This window comes from Lontra canadensis, unplaced genomic scaffold, assembly GCF_010015895.1.
Source record: "Lontra canadensis isolate GAN:19392208 unplaced genomic scaffold, GSC_riverotter_1.0 scaffold38, whole genome shotgun sequence".
Taxonomy (NCBI): Eukaryota; Metazoa; Chordata; class Mammalia; order Carnivora; family Mustelidae; genus Lontra; species Lontra canadensis.
In genome coordinates, this window is record NW_022631032.1 from 13770714 (window position 1) to 13789458 (window position 18745).

Genomic DNA, 18745 nt, shown 5'->3' on the forward strand with positions numbered 1-18745 from the left:
ATTTTATTTATTTGTTTGACAGCTATCACAAGTAGGCAGAGAGGCAGGCAAAGAGAGAGAGGGGGAAGCAGGCTCCCTGCTGAGCAGAGAGACTGATGTGGGGCTTGATCCCAGGATCCTGGGATCATGACCTGAGCCGAAGGCAGAGGCGTTAACCCACTGAGCCACCCAGGTGCCCCAAAATCAACTCTTAATTACAGGGAATTGGTAAAGAAAGATCTACACTCCTTCCCCTGGTTTTCAGAGCCTTCTGTTTCCTGCCTTATCTTCCCTTTTTAGTTTTATATTTTCCATTGTACGTTTCCTAATATTCTGCATTTCATCCAATCTGGAATTCCTCTTGGGCCCAAAGGCATAAGGTACTTTAATGCCCTTTGATGTGGTCTTCTTTGGATCCCCAGAGAATTTCTACTTACCTAATGGTACCTACCACTGCTGCCTTATATTTTTATGCATAAGTCATTCTTCCCAGAATGGGCAGTGGAAATTCTGCTTTACTTATTTTCCTTTAGCAGGTGTTCCATAGTTATAGAATTGAAATTGGTGTACATATGTGTACCTTTTGGGTCACTTATTTTAAGAACATTCACGGCCGGCTATGTTAATCTTATCTCCAGAGAGCTGTGTACTTGAATGTGTAAAAGAATCCTGAATGGCTCATACAGACTTCTTACCGTCTTTATTTTCATGCTGAATCTCACATTTCTCCTTGTCTCACTCTCACAGACTTTGCTTCAAAGATTTCATCTCTTTTGACTACAGTTGTTATTTATGAGTACATTTATTAATTGACCTTTGTGCACTGAGGCTCCGCTCTTAACTGTCCGATACATTGCATAGATGTCTACTCTCCTTGCCTACCTGGGGCCCGTGTTTCTGAAAGCTTCAGTGCAGTCTTTGATCTGTACTTTTCTTTAGTTCTGCTGTTGGAGTAAATCTTAAGTCAGTGTGAAGATACAACACAGTTGAAGATGACAGGTAGAAGATCTGGTTTGGGGAAAACATGATTGATTTGATATGAGTCATGTTGAATTCAGGATGCTAATGGATGGGATGTGGGTCTGGAATTCTGAAAAACATAGAAGCAGGATATTAGAAATTGGACATGAGCTTCATTAAAGTGAAGATTGAATGAACAGGAGGGTTTGATCCCAGAGGTAGTGATATATATAGAGAGAAGAAAGCCAAGGGAAGAATATAGGGAATATGTAGTTTCAGTTAGCGAGAAAAGAAAGATGAACAGAGAATTAAAACAGAAATTGAATGCTGTGTCATAGAAGCCAAGGAAAGAAATAGTTTCAGGGAGACTTTCGTTTATGAATATACCTGCAGTGGTCAGAAAGGATTAGGAAATCATTGAGGGCATTTGAATGAGTGGGTTTAGTAAATCATTAAAGATAGATGTGATTGTTGGGGGCTCTGTGGGTGATGTTAAAGGGGGGGCAATATGTAGATTATACTTTGAAGGAGTACAGCTATGAAAGAGAGTGAAATGATCTTGATTTGACGGAATGGCAGGATTAAGAGAGGCTTTTTTTGGTTTATTTTAGGCCAGGGAGAAAGAGATTGGACATGTGGTTTTTCGGGAGAGGTCCAAGAGATGATTGGTGAATGGGCTCAGGAGGCCCCGGTTAGAGGTATACAGGTCTCGACATAGGAAGAGGAGTACCTTTCTTCTGGTATGGGAGTAAAGCAAGAAATAGAAGGAGAGAAAAGATGCAGGAAATTCTTGAAGAAGGATCTCTCTTTGGGGTAACTTCACTAGGGTTCACAGAGTGAAGGGAAGGGACAGAAAGAGTAAGAAAGACTGAAATGTTTCCACATTTGGTGAAAACTATAAATCCACACAAATCTAAGAACTGAACAAACCCCAAATCCAAGAAGTGAGAAGAAACTAAACCATAGTGCATTATAATCAAATTGCTCAAAACTAGTGATAAAGAGAAAATCTTAAAAGCAGCCAGAAAAAAACCCAAAAAACCAAATCATGTTACTACACAAAGGAACCAAGAAAAGGATGGCAAAGGAACCAAGAAAATTGGAAGCAGTGCAAGGGAGAAGACAGTTAAATATTTTAAAAGTACTTTTCAGAAAAAACCCTGGGAACATAGAATTCTGTATCCAGTGAAAATATCTTTCAAAAGTGAGGGGGAAATAAAAACTTTTTTAGAAATACCAAAGCTGAAATAATTGTCATCAGCAAACCCATATTACAAAAAATGTTAAAAAAGTCCTTTAGGAACCAACGATACCAGATGGAAATACAGATCTACACAAGGGAACAGAGAGCACGAGAAATGTTAACTATATGCATAAATAAATGTCTTACTGTTTAAATCTCTTTAAAAGATAAATGAATACATTTCAGTGCCCCCCCCATTAATAAAATAGAAAATACTTAAGGATTTAGATTTGAATGATAGTATCAACCAACTTAATCTAAATGACAACTACAGAACACTCCACCCAACAACAGCGGAATCCATATTCTTTTCAAGGGTACATGGAATATATACTAAGATCATATTCTGGGCCATAAAACTATTCAGTGAATATAAAAAGATTCAATTCATACAAATAGGGTTTTGTGAACACAGTGGAATTAAATTAGAAATCAAAAATAGGAATCAAAATAGAATCAAAAATAGAAACTAAATAATACACTTCCAAATAACCCATGTATCAAAGAAGAAATTAAAAAAGAAATTACCAAGTATTTAGACTTGAATGAAAAAAATACTGTATTTCAAAGTTTGGGGGAATGCTGCTCAAAGGGGAATATGTATACTATTAAACATCCAATATTAGAAAAGTCTTAAATCAGTGACCTTAATTTTTACCTTAAGAAACTGGAAAAAGAGCAAATTAAACCACAAGTAGGTAGATGAAAAGAAATAATATAGATAGAAGTCAGTGAAATATGAAATAGAAAAACAGTAGAGAAAATCAGTGAAACCAGTGCTTGTGAGAGTACTATTTATGATAAATCTCTCACCAGACTAAGCAGGAGAAAAGAAATACATTGCAGATTAACAATGTAGTGAATGAGATAGTTGAGAGCAGTACAGATCTTCACAGGTATATGAACAACTTTTTCCCAGTAAATTCACACACTTAGCTGAAATGGACAAATTCTTTAGAAAATAACTTTCAGAGCTCATTTAAGAAGTAGATGATCTGAATAGCCCTTTATCTATTAAAGAAATGGAATGTTTAGTTAAAAACCTGCCTGAAAGAGAAAACTCTTAGGGCACTGGCATTCCAAACATTTAAGGAAGAAATAATATAAATTCTGTACACTCTCTTTCAGAAAACTGAGGAGAGAATACTTTCTAATTGATTCTGTGAGGTCAGCACTACTTTGAAATAGCACCAGACAAAGAGAAGAAGAAAACTATATATCATTATTCCTTATGATCATAGATACAGAAATTCTAAACAAAAATTTAGCAAATAGAATCCAAAGTTTATTTTAAAAATCGTATTTTGGCCACATAGGCTTTATCCTGAGAATGCGAGTTTGTTTGACCTTTTGAAAATCAAGCAGTGCAGTTTAGCGCATTAATATACTAAAAAAGAAAAACTATATGATCATCTCAGGAGATGCAGAAGAAGTATTGGGAAAAAATCCTCAGTTCATTCCTAATAGAAATTCTCAGCAGTGTAGGAATAGAAGAGAGCTTTCTCAGTCTGATAAAGGGCATCTACCAAAACCAAAAACACCTATTGCTAACATTATACTTAATGCTGAAAGACTGAATTATTTTACGTAATAACAGGAACAAGACAAGGATGCCCACTCTCTATCACTTCTCTTCAGTGTTGTATTGCAGTTCTAGCCAGTATGCTAAGGCAAGAAAAGGCGGGGGGGAGAAACCCAACAGAAAAGATTGGATAGGAAAAAGTATTTGTGGACAACAGGATCATCTATGAAGAAAATCCAGTGTGATATACAAAATAGTTACTAAAACTAATAGGGTTTAAAAAGATTATAGGATACAAGATCAATGTTTAAGAATCAGTTTTATTTCTATATGCAAATAATGAAAAGTCAGAAATTAAAAGTTTTTTTTAGATCATTCTTATTGCATATATTTGACATATAACACTAAATTTAAGGTTACAGCATGTTGGATACATTTAAATATTACAATGCTTGTTGTAATGATACACACTATAATTATAGTACAGTATTTTTGTCTATATTATATTATGCATTAGATCACTGTGGCTTATTTACTACTCATTGCAAGTTTGTACCCTTAAACAACATCAGTTTTATCCTCACATTCCTCATCCCCCAGGAACAACCATTTTACTTTCTATTTTTCATGAGTTTGACTTTTTTAGATTCCACATGCAAGTGATACCATATATTACTTGTCTTTCTCTGTCTGACATCTCACTTAGCATAATATATTCAGGGTTTATCCTTACTGTTGTAAATGGCAGGATATCCTTCCTCATGGCTGGATAATACTCTGTTGTGTATATACCACATCTTTGTATGCATTCATCAGTAGATGGGCATTTAGGTTATTTCCATATCTTGGCTGTTGTGACTAATGCTGCAGTCAACATAGAGGTGCATTTATCTCTTCAAAATACTATTTTTATTTCTTTTGGGTATACCTAGTAGTGGAATTACCAGATCATACATAGATCTATTTTTAATTTTTTGAGGACTCTCCATATTGTTTTCTTTCCCTGAGTTTTTTAAAAACATAAAAGTATCCAAAACTATTTCTTAGGAATATATCTGACAAAAATATGAAATATCTACACAAAGAAAACTAAAGCATTATTGAGAGAAATTAAAGACCTGTATAAATGGAGAGCTATACCATTATTTATTAATCAGAAATCTCAATATTAAGATGTTAGTTTTCTCCAAGTTGATCTATAGTTTTTAACATAGTCCCAAAGAATATTTTTGCAGGCTTTTAATTTTGGGGGTGGAAATTGATTGACAGATTGATTCTAAAATTGATATGGAAATACAGAGGATCTGTAATAGCCAGAACAGCTTTGAGGAAAAAAGTTGGAGGTCTGATATAAAATTCCACTAATCAAGACAGTGTAATGTTGGCATGAAGGTAGACCAGTTAAACAGAACAGAATACCTAAAAGTTGACCCACATATGTAAGGACAGTTAATTTGCAAAAAAGTGCAAAGGCAGTTTGGTGGAGAAAGGATTATCTTTTAAACAGTCCTGGAGCACTTCAATATCCAGCTACAAAAAAATGACCTTTGATCCAAACCTTGCTCCATATATCCAAAAATTAACTCAAAATAGATCAGAGATTTGAATGTAAAATCTAAAACTATAGCACTTTTAGAAGATAACAAAGAAGAAAATCCTTTGTAAGTTTGTGTTAAGCAAAGATTTCTTGGGCCATCAAGTCAAGATCCCTGGAAGAACAAATCAGGCTATCAAAATTTAAAACTTGTGCTCTTTGAAATATAGTATTCGAAGAATGAAAAGACAAGTCACATTCAGAGAAAATATCTGCAAATCATATACATCTGATAAAGGAAATACATGCAAAATATATAAGGAATTTTTAAAACTCAGTAACAAAAACAGACAACATATTTGAAGAGATGCTTCATCAGTGAGGATATACAGATGGCAAATAAGCACATGAAAATATCAAATTCATTGGTCATTAGGAGAATGCAAAGTAAAACCACAGTGAGAAAACATTACACACCCATTTGTATGGCTAAAATTAAAGACTTAATCTTCCCAAGGATATGGAGGAACTGTAGCTTTCTTACGCTGCTTCTGGGAGTCTAATATATACGGTATGTTCACTTTGGAAAACAGTTTGATAGTTTCTTAAAAAGTTAAACATATCTGGAGCACCTGGGTGGCTCAGACAGTCAAGCATCCAACTCTTGATTTCTGCTAGGGTCATGATCTCAGGGTTATGAGGCCCAGCATGGAGCCTACTTAAGATTCTCTCTCTCCCTTCTCAGCCCTTCCTCCCCCCAGAAGTTATATCTGCCATATCCAGTTATTTTGCTCCTAGATAAATGAAAGCATAAACCCTTACCAATACTTGTACACAGGTGTTTTTAACAGCTTTCAGTAACTAAACCTGGAGATAATCAAATGTCCATCAGCAGGTAAATGGATAAAGAGCTGCTGTATTCATATAATGGACTACTATTCAACAATGAAAGGGACCAACTCTCAATGCATGCTGTGTCATAGATGAATGACAGAATCATTATTCTCAGTGAAAGTAGCTAGGCAAAGAAGTGTACTGTTTGAGTGATTCCAGTTATATAAAATTCTAGAAAATGCTAACTAGTAACAGAAAGCAGATTAATGGTTACTTGGGAATGGTAGAGGTGGCAGTGGGGAGGAGCTGGAGGAAATTATTCTAGAATAGGAAGAATCTTTTGGAGGTGATGGATATGTTTATTATCTTGATTGTGGCAGTGGTTGCAGGAGAGTATACATATATCAGGTCTTATCAAATTGAGTACTTTATGGCATCTTATTGGATATCAGCCATCCTAAAATAGAAATAAAAACTATCTTTGTTTTCTGACCAGTACTACTAACATATCTAAGATTAATTTCTAAATTTGCTAGCTCTTAAGACTAAATAAAGACTCTTGTTTAAATATTGAGTTCCAGGCTTCAGAATTACTAGGATAGGACTGAGGAATCTGTACTTGTAACAGACACTCTAGATGATTCTTCTCATTTTTCAAGCTTGGAAAACACTTGACCCAGATTAAATTAATTGCACTTTGGTCATCTGAATCCCATTTCATATGTGAGTAGGGGGTATTAGGTTTCTAGTATTAACAGAAAGGCCAATCATAAAACATCTGATTGTGCTGCTTTCATTGTGGTCAGATGAGACCTTTTAGAAATAGACAAAATTATTTTCTCAGCAGTGTGTAGTACACTGAAGTCAGCCTTGCCTGATAAATTCCTGAAGAAACAGAATGGAAATCTCTTACAGCCCCAGCATTAGTTAATATTACATTAAAGAGTAGAAAAGAATCTTATTTATATACTTTGACAGCTGACATCAGTGTTTGCTGTTAGTGAAAAAAGTTTCATATCCTATATATTTAGAACCTATAAAATAACACAAATTGGGAGAAAAAGAGTAAGATTAATAAAAGACATTGTTATTCTCTAAATGTTCTTTAAACGGATGTAACAGCAGCCTTTCATAAAACTCTGGAAAAAACAGCTTAACCTTATTGCCCCCTTTTCAACAACGTCACACAAAAGGAAATTATAGAATAAGTCTGTCGAAATTTTAAATGGCTTAGTTATCAGAAGACTTTAGAGGGCAATTTTTCCACAAATCATCCTCATACTATTTGGTCTTGATTTTTTTTTTAAAGAGTTGGTGAGCCAACATGTAATTAATCACTTTTGTTGACTTTTAAGGAAATGAAACAGCAGTGTACCCTTTGGCTTTATTGTTCTTCGTTTTGGTGTTTTTTAGTGTTGCAATACGTACTATGAGAACCTTAGGTGGATGCTTAGTGTTAATAATGTAGACAAAACAATGTGAAAGAAGTAGTTTTTTAAAGTCAGCTTATACAGATTATACTGTTTTCATACCTGGGTACCTTCCATACCTCAGATATCAGCAGCATTACTGTGAAGGCCCCTTACAGTTGGAAGTTGTTAGAGTGTACCTCCCTCGTCATTGGATGGGTTAGTACCTGTGTACAAAATGGGAGTATCACTTATTACTCATTCCCATTGTTTCTTCCTCCAAAATCTAGTTTAGATTGATTATTCCTTTTCTATAGCTGCTGCCACAATTGGTGAATAAGAACAGATCCATCTCATTTCATGAAGAAGGGATGGGAACACCCAACCAGTTTTACTTCTTTGGGCTCTGTTCCATCAGAGTAGTGAACTACCTTCCATATAGAAATGAGACATGATTTTTAAAATCATTTTAATTACTAATTACTAAAAATTACTAAAATGCTAAATAAGCATTACTAATCATCGTCATTATTTTTAAAAGTTTACCTAGAGTACACTTTTAAGATAGACAGATTTAAGATAGATACCTGGATGTATGTAGGCACCTTCCTTTAACTTTTATTAATTTGAAATCATTTTTCCATTTTTAAACCATTAGTTTTTTGTTTTTGTTTTTAATTTATTTGACAGAGCACAAGCAGGGGTTGCCGCAGAGGGAAAGGGAGAAGCAGACTCCCCGCTGAGCAGGGAGCCCAACACGGGGCTCCATCCCAGGACCCTGGGATCATGATCTAAGCTAAAGGCATACACTTAACCGACTGAGGCACCCAGGCACCCCTTAAGCTAGCAATTTTAAGGAAAGTTCTAGTAGGTTCTGTCTCTATGGAGATTTTTTTTTTTTTTAAGATTGATTTATTTCAGAGAAAAAGAGCATAAGCAGGAGGGGCATAGGGAGAGAGAACCTTAAGCAGATTCCATGCGGAATGCAGAGGCCACTGTGGGGCTCCCATGACCCCGAGAGCACCACCTGAGCCAAAATGAAGAGTCAGACGCTTAACCAATTTGGGCACCCCCCTATAGAGATTTTAAAACTACATATGCATTTGCATCTGTTCCTTCCTCTCCCCCTACCCCCTTCAAGAACACAGACTTTTGGGATGGGCATTGCTCCACCCTAATGAACTGTCAGTGAAAATGATACTAAGTTCCAAAGACTTAACTTTATGGTTATGGTATTTAAGGGAATGCTGGCTTCAAAATGAATTGAGAAATACTCACCTTCCTCTGTTTTTTGAAAGGGTTTGTATAGGATTGTGTTGTAGGTTGAATTGTGCTCCGCTGTAGAACAGTTTGAATTCACCTTAGAATGTGACATTATTTGGAAATAAGGTCATTGCAGATAATAATATTAAGATGAGGTCCTACCCAATTAGGGTGGACCTTAATCCAGCATGACTAGTATCCTTGTAAGAAGAGATACAAACATGTGAGGGGAGAATGTCCGTGAAGGGCAGAGCGTGAAGGGCTGTGTCTGTAAGCCACGGAGCACCAAGGACTTGTGGCCACCACCAGATGCTGGGCGTAAGCAGGGAAAGATCCTTCCCCAGGAGTTTTAGAGGGAACAAAGCCCTGGTACATCTTGATTTTGAACATCTAGACTCCAGAACTATGGGATAACACATACGGTTGTTTAAGCCATCTAGTTTATGGTACTTCATTATGGCATCCGTAGGGAACGAGCATAAATTCGTCCTGTTTTCTTCTTTCAACTTTGATGGGATTCACCCAGTGAAACGAGATGCAGTTTTCTTCTTGAAAAGATTTTTAACTACGGTTCAATTTCTTTTTTCTTTCTTTTTTTTTTTTCCCTAAGATTTTATTTATTAATTTGAGAGAGAGAGAGAGAACCAGTGGAGGGGCAGAGGAAAAGGGAGAAAGGAAAAGCAGGCTTCCATGCTGAGCAAGGCTCCATCCCGGGACCCCAGAATCATGACCTGAACCAAAGGCAGATGCTCAACCCTCTGAGCCACCCAGGCAACCAAATTCAATTTCTTTAATAGATATAAGCTACATGAGTTTTCTATTTATTCTTACGTCTATTGGTAATTTGTGTCTTTTGAGGAATTTGTTCGTTTCATCTAAGTTACTGAACTTAACTGTTGTTGAGTTTGTATTTTTTGATGTAATGATGGTCCCTCTTTCATTTCTGATTATCAGTAATTTGTGTTCTTTATTTTCTTTGTTTAGTCTAGCTTAGTGGTTCTCAACTTGGGACAATTTTGTTGTTCTCAACAGGGGCCAGTTTCGTCGTCCCCACCAGGGGACATTTGGAGGTATTTTCAGTTATCACACTTGGAGCATCTAGTGAGTAGAGATCAGGGATATTGCTGAACATCTCACAAGGTACAGGATAGCCTCTCACAGCAAAGAATTGTGCAGCCCACAGTATACATAGTGCTGAGGTTGAGAAACCTGACCTAGAGTTTATGATGTACCGCTCTACTTTCAAATAATATTATGCCATTTGTGTTTAACATAAGCACTTAATATTTCCATTTGTCATCTTCTTTTACCCTTTATGCTACTGTGGGCATACATTTTGCTACTATACACATTATAAACCACACAATACATTGTTACTGTTTTTGCTTTAAACAATCCATTAAACTTGAAAATAAGAAAAAAAATTGTTACTCGTGTTTTTAATACTATGTATTTTCTTTGTAGATCCAGATTTCCATCTCAGCTTCTGTTTGTCTAAAAAGTGTGTATTTTTGCCTTCATTTTTGAAGTATATTTTGGTTTGGTATAGAATTCTCCACTGATATTTTTTAAATACTCTAAAAGATATCTCTCCACTGGGTTTTTGTTTTGTTTTGTTTTCATAGATTATAATAAATAAAATTATTGTTCCCTAATACAAGGTTTTTAAAAAACCTGTATATTTTAGGAAGTATTTCTGGATTTTGTTACTATTGAAAAATAATTACTTAAAATTTAATGCACTATGCGCAGATCTTGCAAACAGACTTTTTTTAAAACTTGTGTTTTTTCCTTTTCTCTATTTCTTTCCCCTTCACTCATTAAAAAATTTTGGTTTTTGGACCAATTACTTCTCTGAACCTCAGTTTTCTTACCTGTAAAATTGGGCTACCAGTTCTTCTCACAGGTTTGTTGTGAAAATTAGATGGAGATAAAGGATTCAAAATGTCTAGAACAGAAGGGACTCATAAAAATGTTATCTTTCTCCTCATCCAGTTCAGCTGTTCTCATCTCAGGGTTCATGGGTGGCAGTAGATAGCAGGAGTCCCTGCTCTGAATCCTTTCTGGATGTATGGCAGTAACTCTGTGTAGGAATGTTACCTCCCCTCTGCGTAATCCCTATGAGCCAGTGTAACCATAGCTGAGCCAAAATGGGGAGCTCTGGTTGGACCATGAATGAACACTCTTGTCACTGCTTTTGATTTCTGTTTCTACCAGTAGTTCACATGCTGATTTTAAATAAATCTGATCTTTTACTCAAGCAAGATTAGAAAATCTTTTTTCAGGATACCTTCATTTGTTAATTTCAAACATTTAAGTGTAGTAAAAATCCATGACATCTTATATTTTTACATAGTTTACATAGTTAACTTATTCAGAATTCTCTTCTCTCCAGTTAGGCTAAAGTAAATTTATTTTCCACTTCTCAATTATATAGATTAACTATACTTATTTAATGTGACATTTTTCATATTAAGAAAATTTTAGACATAATTAGCAGTTTGGGGTGGTTGGTCTTGTAATCAGCAGTAAGAACCGTTCTTTCCAAGGGATCTAATTACCTTAGAATATATAATATATTATAATATATAATAATGATATTCCTATTAAAGGGTGCAGTCATTAAAATGTTTTTTTCTCCCAGTAGGAGAAACTAGCTATGGTAGACTTTTTGTAGATAATATTTTGCTTTCCTTAAGAGTCAGGTGCTATTTTTGGTCCATACCTGGTCACAGGCAACAGCACTCTTGACAAGTGTTTTACATTTCCTTCATTGTGTTTCTCCTTCTTTCCTCAGTGGGCCTTCGGAGTGACACTGTGGGAGCTCATGACTCTGGGCCAGACGCCCTATGTGGACATTGATCCCTTTGAGATGGCCGCATACCTGAAAGATGGTTATCGAATAGCCCAGCCAATCAACTGTCCTGATGAGCTGTGAGTTTCTCTGAGCTTGAAGACATGGGTTTCATTCCATTTATAATACTGGGATAAAAGAAGAAGAGCAGGTGTCCATATTCATACAGAGACTTCCCTCTGGAGAGTAATGACTCTTTGGACTTGAATTAGACTCATAGAAAACCACAGAGTTAGCTGGCTAACTCTTTAATTCATTTAATTCATTCACTCTTTAATGCATTGGACATTAGAACATTTTATAGTTCTTTTACTTGTAGTGCTTAGTCTAATCTGAGAGACCAATAATGTACATGGTAAGGAAATACCATGTCAGTTATTCTGTGTAGAGTGAGTATCCGAGTTTTATTTATACAGCCTTAGTTACAGAAAGCCTCTCTCATTGTCATCTTGCCTTGCCATTTGGTGTCAACTGATACATAAGGGAAATGTTCCAGGCTGCGATAGTTCCTGTTTCCTGCCTTCGTCATGTAGGTAATATTCCCATATAAAGGGAGTAGGGTAGGCAGGAGGCTATTCAGGGGTGACTGAGTGCACAGATGACTGTGGTCTTGCTTCCTGAATCCCCTGAAAGTTTCTATACCATGGTGAGGTGGCAGCTTTTGCACTGATTTTATTGTAGATCCAGGGTGCTTAGAGCTTAATCTTCCTCTTCTTCCAAGTTCTTTCTCTCAGAAAATACAGGTTATTATTTTGTCTGTGTTTTAGGGATTTACATGAACTCTCTATATTTGCTGATGTATTTTGCTATGATGTTATGAAGAGTTGAAATCCACACATAAAATCCAGATAACTCGTTTTAGTTTCTTTTCATTTTAGAACTGCTAACATAGAGTAATATTCATTGATTTTTAGTATGTCATTCTCCCCATGCCCACCTTTAGACAGAAAACAACTGGCATCGAATTGACCAAAAGATTAGGAGTACTGTTGCATCATTAGCCCGATTTTCCATTTTTGTCATTGCAGATTTGCTGTGATGGCTTGTTGCTGGGCCTTAGATCCAGAGGAGAGGCCCAAGTTCCAGCAGCTGGTACAGTGTCTCACGGAGTTCCACGCAGCCCTGGGGGCCTATGTCTGACTCTCCTCTCACAGTCCCAGGGCATCAGGAACATGGTGCCTTTTGGGACTCCCTTGGAACCAGTCATGGATGCTTTGTACGTCATGCACCACCAGCAGAAGCACATCTGCCTTCCGGAACACTGTGCCTTAGGAATGCTTTAGGATCGGAACTTTTAAAGACAGACTTAATAATGTGGAATATTTTCTAGATATCATTTTTATTAGGTTGAACTGAAAGGGTTTTTTATAAATTTTTTGGCCCCCAATTTTTTAAAACATAGTTACTTTGGACTAGGGGTACATTCTTACAAAATAAATAAACAGTTTTTAAAATTGTTTAAACACAGATACTTGGAGTAGCTATCTTAGTGCCAACTGCTTTTTTACTTTTTTACTTCATCAAGGTAATGTAGGTGATTTCACCTTTAAAGTTTGGTTTTTCTTTTTCAATATTTATCACTAGTCCTGGGAATGGTTTGTCTTCAAGATATATTACTTTTTCTTAGGAAAGGGAAAACAACACAAAAAGATGTCTGGTTTACCTTGTATAGAAAAGGCAATATTGGAGGAAGAAAACTTAAAAGCTAGGGTAAAAAAAATAAAAAAAAACCTTAGAAATTGTCCTTTTGTGGGAAACTGTTTCTTTTTTATTTTTTTAATGAAAATTATTTCTGCTTTCTTATTTTGGGGAAAGTAGAAGATGAATTCATTGAAACACTTAAATTTGACAGGAATTAGCATTTCCATCAGCCAGAAATAGGCTGGGGGCAGGTCAGTCAGTAGTAAACGATGGTAATTTTATTTATTTTTTACTCTCTGGAAAAGGAGATGATACTATTCCAGAAAGTGAAATCGTGTTTCTAAGGTTAAGAATCCCTTTTATTGCACCTAGAATAGTGCTGTGCACAGAGGGGGTGTTTCAGTTGTTCTGGATAGTGTAAAAAACAAAAAAGTAAACTGGTGAATTTTGTGCTTCAAGGCTGGTTTAAGTATAAAGTTGTTTCTTAAAACACTTGAAAAATTAAAAGATTTGTTTTATATTATAATAGTATTGAAAATATTGTTCCTAATGAATGATTGGTTGTGTTTGGTAAGTCTTTGAACATGTACCAGCTAGATAGATACCCACGTAATCAGGCTCCTAAGCCCTAACAGCTGACTCTACTCAGTCTCCTAGTTCTAATAACTTGGGATCATTATTACAGGGAAGTATTAGTATTACAACATTGACACTTTTCTCCAGAGCCATTAAAGGGGGGATATATATGTATTTATGCTTGGTTGTAGTTGACCTAGGGCAGAGTTGAATGAGTGTCCTAAATAGTTAGGCCTATGGGTGCCTGCCTCTACTCCTGTCCTCATAGGTATATTAGGAAGAATGTGTAGCAGTTGGAGATTTCTGCCATTGTTGAAGTTTTATGAATCAGCACATCTGGAAAAATAGCTTGCAGAACACATGCTCTGCCAAAAGCAACCTAAGAGCATGATTTTTCTGAGTACCATTTATTAATAACACTGGTTCTTTTGTGTTATGAAATACTCAGCCCCCTGAACGTCCAGTTTTCTGCAAGCTCTTTGAAGTCTTCAAAAGTTACAAACGTTTTTGTTCACAACCTGTAATCTTAGGGGACATTCAGTCAACAAATACTTTTTTAGTCCTTATATGTATTATGCACACAGAATGGTTCAACTTTAGCATCCCTCTCAACATTCAGTGCGTTCTGTCTTGTGTTCAGATTATTGCATTGTTAGAAGTCACAGTTCTTTATATAAGATTGGTTCAAAAGAAAAAGTGCTGACATCTGACTTTTATCCCAAATTAGCAGGTGCTCTCAGTTTGCTGGGATGTGTGATGCCTTTAACCTTATCTTTTTGTGTTTGTAAGCTATTTTATTTTATGTATGTGCATTTGTTTTGGTAAGTGGCTTAAGACTTCAAATAGATTTTTCTTGCTGAGCTACTTGGAGTCATTGACTTCAGTGAAAAGAGCAGTTACAAGATTTCTGTGGCTGCTCATCTTCCAATTGTTTTTTGTTCTAGGGTGTGAATATTTATTGAAGACATTTTGCACAAGATACACTTTTTTTAGGAAAGAAGCAAATTACAAAGTGCTGATGTGATATTATAAGCTGGCTCTAATGACCTAGAGCTCCTTTCTTATAACACCCCATTGTAAGAAAATTTTACTTGTAGAATCAAGGAGGATTGGGTTATTCATTCAATACATCTGTATTTATTGAGTGCCCACTGTATGTCTGGCTCTCAAGCTATGCAGGGAATAAGACAGATGAGGTTCCTCCCTTTCTAGATTTTACATTCTGGTTGGGAGAAGCAGATAATGAACATAAGTAAGATTTTGGTAAGTGTTTATGAAAAATAAAAAGAACAGTATCATAGAGAAGAACTTGAGGTGTAATATTTAGCCAGGCTTCTCTGAGCAGGTAGCATTTGAGCTGAGATCTGAATGACAAAACACCAGCTATGAAAAGATCCAGGCTGAAGGGACATAATTGAAGAGGCCTTAAAGCAGGAACAAGCTGCCCTCTAGATTTGGCCCTACCTGTTCATCTTCCAGCTGCTGCTGCTGGAAGAAGAGGACAGAGGCCCATGTGACTAGAATGTAGTTAGGGATGGGAGGGTACCAGATGAGGTCTGGGAGATACAGTAACAGAGAGTAGCAGGGCCTTGTAAGCCATGGGGCACATATTTTATTCTAAATAAAATGGAATTTTTCATTCAAGGATTTTTTTAAAATAAGGGAGTGACATGATTTGACTTGTCATTTAAAAAATATTATGCCAGGTCTTTTGTAAAGATTAAATTGTAGGGAGGCAAAGGGGAAAGTAATAAGAGTCTTTAAGAAACTGCTGCATAGTTCAGGAAAGAAGAGACACTGGTTTTGGAGCAATTTGGGTAGTATGGGTGTTTGGAAGGGGCAGATTGGAGACATGTTTTGAAGGTAACAGGACCTACATCCTTTGGATGTTGGAGGGTCAGGTAGAGAATGAAAGAGAGTAATCAGGAATGACTAGTTGGTTTGGGGCTTGGGCATCTGGTTGTGTGGCCAGACTATATACTGAGATGGAAAACCTTTAGAAGGAACAGGATTTTGCTTTGGCAGATGGAATGAATCAGTTATCTGTTGTAGGCCATGTTTGAGGTGCCAATTGGTTATCTAAGTAGACAGATGAGAGTCTGCAGCTCAAGGAAGAGTTCTCATTGAACATACTAATTTAGGAGTGTGACATGTAGACTTTATTTAGAGTCATGGTACTGGATAAACTTAACCTCTGGAGAGAGTTTAGATGGAAGGAGGTTTTAGGACTAACTCTTACACTCTCAACATTTAACACTCTAGTGAAGGAAGAAGAGATACCAAAAAAAAGGACTAAGCAGAAGCCACTGTAGTTGAAAACAGCAGCAACAATAACAGGAAAATGAGGTGCCATGGAAGCCCAGGAAAGTAAGTATTTCAAAATGGAGAAAGAAGCCTCTATGGGATTTGGCATTATGGAGGTTATTGACAAAAGCAGTAGGGTTTAGAGCAAGCTGAAGTATGAATACAGTGTGGGAAGGTGGAGACCCTGCTGTAGTCAACACTCTTGGAGAGTTCTACTGTGAAGGGAAATGGAGCAGTTAACTACAGGAGACCAAAGAAGTGTTTGGGGTGCAGGTTGGAGGACTGGGAGGAGAGCATGTTTTTTTCCAGGTGAAGATACAGTACTGCGAGATGTTCCACAGGCTAATGGGAATGATCCAATAAAGGGAAGAAATCCCTCTGGGATATGGGACACTCTTTTTTCTTGTCATTTGGTCTACAAGCATGAAAGACTAGTCCAGCCCCCAGTCCCTTTGGTTGTGGTAAAGGCTGTGTTTTTATTGGGGAAAAAAATGTGAAGGGATGGGGAAGTAGCACTTGAAATGTTTTGAAACTTGAGCTTGAAATGAACTTGAAAAAAAGAACTTGAAATGTTTCCATTATATGAAAATCAGCTTCTGTTGAGTTCACTTCCTTAGGACTTCAGACCCAACTTGGTCATCTTGCTTGTTGCCATCATCTTTTGCCCCATCGCCTCCATAACTTCTGGACTGGCCTTGGCCCTTAACCCACCCAGCCAGTCAGTCTCTGCTGGAGTAGTGCTTCCTAAGAGCTGCTATCCCTGCTTAAACCCTTCAGCACTTTCCCAAAGCCTTCGGGATAGAGTTCCCAAGTCCCAGGTACACAAAGTCAACCACTCTTCTCTGCAGTCCACCTCTTGCTTCTTCACCAACTCACTGTCATTTCATGCGGCCTTTCCTTTGCATATGCTGCTCCTCTTAGAGTGCCACACTCCATTCCAGATCACCCAGGCACCCAGGAGACGGCTCTGACACCTTAACCCTTTTCCTTCAGGCTTTGTAGTTGCTTTTCAGCCTTGTTCCCGGGTTTGCACTCTGATAGAGGTAAGATGCAGGCTAATTTTTACCACTTGGCTGTGCATTCTTGAGGATAGCAATTTGTATGTCACGCACATCTGAATCTCATTTGCTTAATTAGTGCTTGACACATGGCAGGGTTGAATATTGAATCAATTAAGTAAAAATGATCTATTTGCATGAGAGCGATTTGGCTTAAAAAAAAGTCTGCTAGTTCTTGAAAAGCATTATCTCTTATTTAAAATACTGTATCAATGTGATGTTTATATTCAACTTTGAAGAGATCAAGTTTTGTGTAATATAAACCAATACAGCATAAAATAAAGAAGCAGATTAGTAGGGAAGACTATATCCCACCCCAGTGATGGCTTAAAAGCACCATCCTCCCCAATCCCTTGGCCACCTTTTCTCTTCATTTTCCCTTCTTTTTCTTTGGTCACAGGGATAATTAGCCCAATGGCATATTGTTTCATGCTTCCACAAGGTCAGCTTTATTTGGAGTTGTATATGAATAATTACCCCAAATGAAGTAATTCGTTGAGTTTAGTGGGTGAATGTTTTCCAGGTCTGCCCCTTACCACCTCATACAATAAAAAGGAGGTGATATTATTTATGGGGCTAGAAAGGAAAAATACAGTTGCTTATTAAGTTAATAATTTTTTTTCTACATTCATTTTTATGTTTAGAATAACATTTTAGAATAACATTGAACTTTATTTTTTGCGACAAGAGAACATCCTACATCAATGTATTGAATATATACATTTTATATATAAGTAAACTGAATCTACAGACCCCTTTGCTCTCTGAGTGCTATTCTTTAAGGGCCTAATGGAAATATCTCTTAACCCTTCAAAGAACAGATGTTAGAAAAAAAATTTTCCCCCAAATACTCTATTTTTATTAACATACAATGTATTATTTGCTTCAGGGGTACAGGTCTGTGAATCATCAGTGTTACACAATTTACAGCACTCACCATAGCACATACCTCCCCCAATGTCTATCACCCAACCACACCATCCCTAACTCCTCCAGCAATCCTGTTTGTGTCCTGAGATTAAGAGTCTCTTATAGTCTGTCTCCCTCACCAGTTACATCTTGTTTCTTTTTTCCCTCCCTTCTCCTGTGATCTTCTGTCTTAGATCCTCAAATTCCTCATAACAGTGAGATCATATGATAATTGTCTTTCTCTGATTGACTTATTTTGCTTAGCATAATACCCTCTAGTTCCATCCACGTCGTTGCAAATGGCAAGATTTCGGTTTTTGGTTTTTTGGGGGGTTTTTTGATGGCTGCAGAGTATTCTTTTGTATATATTTACCACATCTTCTTTATCCATTCATCTATTGATGGATATCTAGGCTCTTTCCATAGTTTGGCTATTGTGGACATTGCTGCTATAAACATTTGTGTGCACGTGCCCCTTCAGATCACTACATTTGTATTTTTGGGGTAAATACCCAGTAGTGCAATTACTAGGTGGGTCAGAGGGTAGCTCTATTTTCATCTTTTTGAGGAGCCTCCATACTGTTTTTCCAGAATGGCTGCACCAGCTTGCATTCCCGCCAACAATGTAGGAGGTTTCCCCTTTCTCCACATCCTCACCA

At 36.8% G+C, this 18745-nt stretch overlaps 1 protein-coding gene across 2 annotated transcripts in view; it reads left to right on the plus strand.

The window, feature by feature from the left end:
• Window positions 1–13765, plus strand: part of RYK (receptor like tyrosine kinase) — an 85761-nt gene extending 71996 nt beyond the window's left edge. For both annotated transcript variants that reach the window (XM_032869665.1, XM_032869666.1), the window contains exons 14-15: window positions 11542–11678; window positions 12627–13765. In XM_032869665.1, the coding sequence (XP_032725556.1) occupies window positions 11542–11678; window positions 12627–12738 (249 nt within the window). In that variant the 3' untranslated portion in view covers window positions 12739–13765. The remainder of the gene's footprint in view (window positions 1–11541; window positions 11679–12626) is intronic.
• Window positions 13766–18745: the final 4980 nt, after the last annotated feature.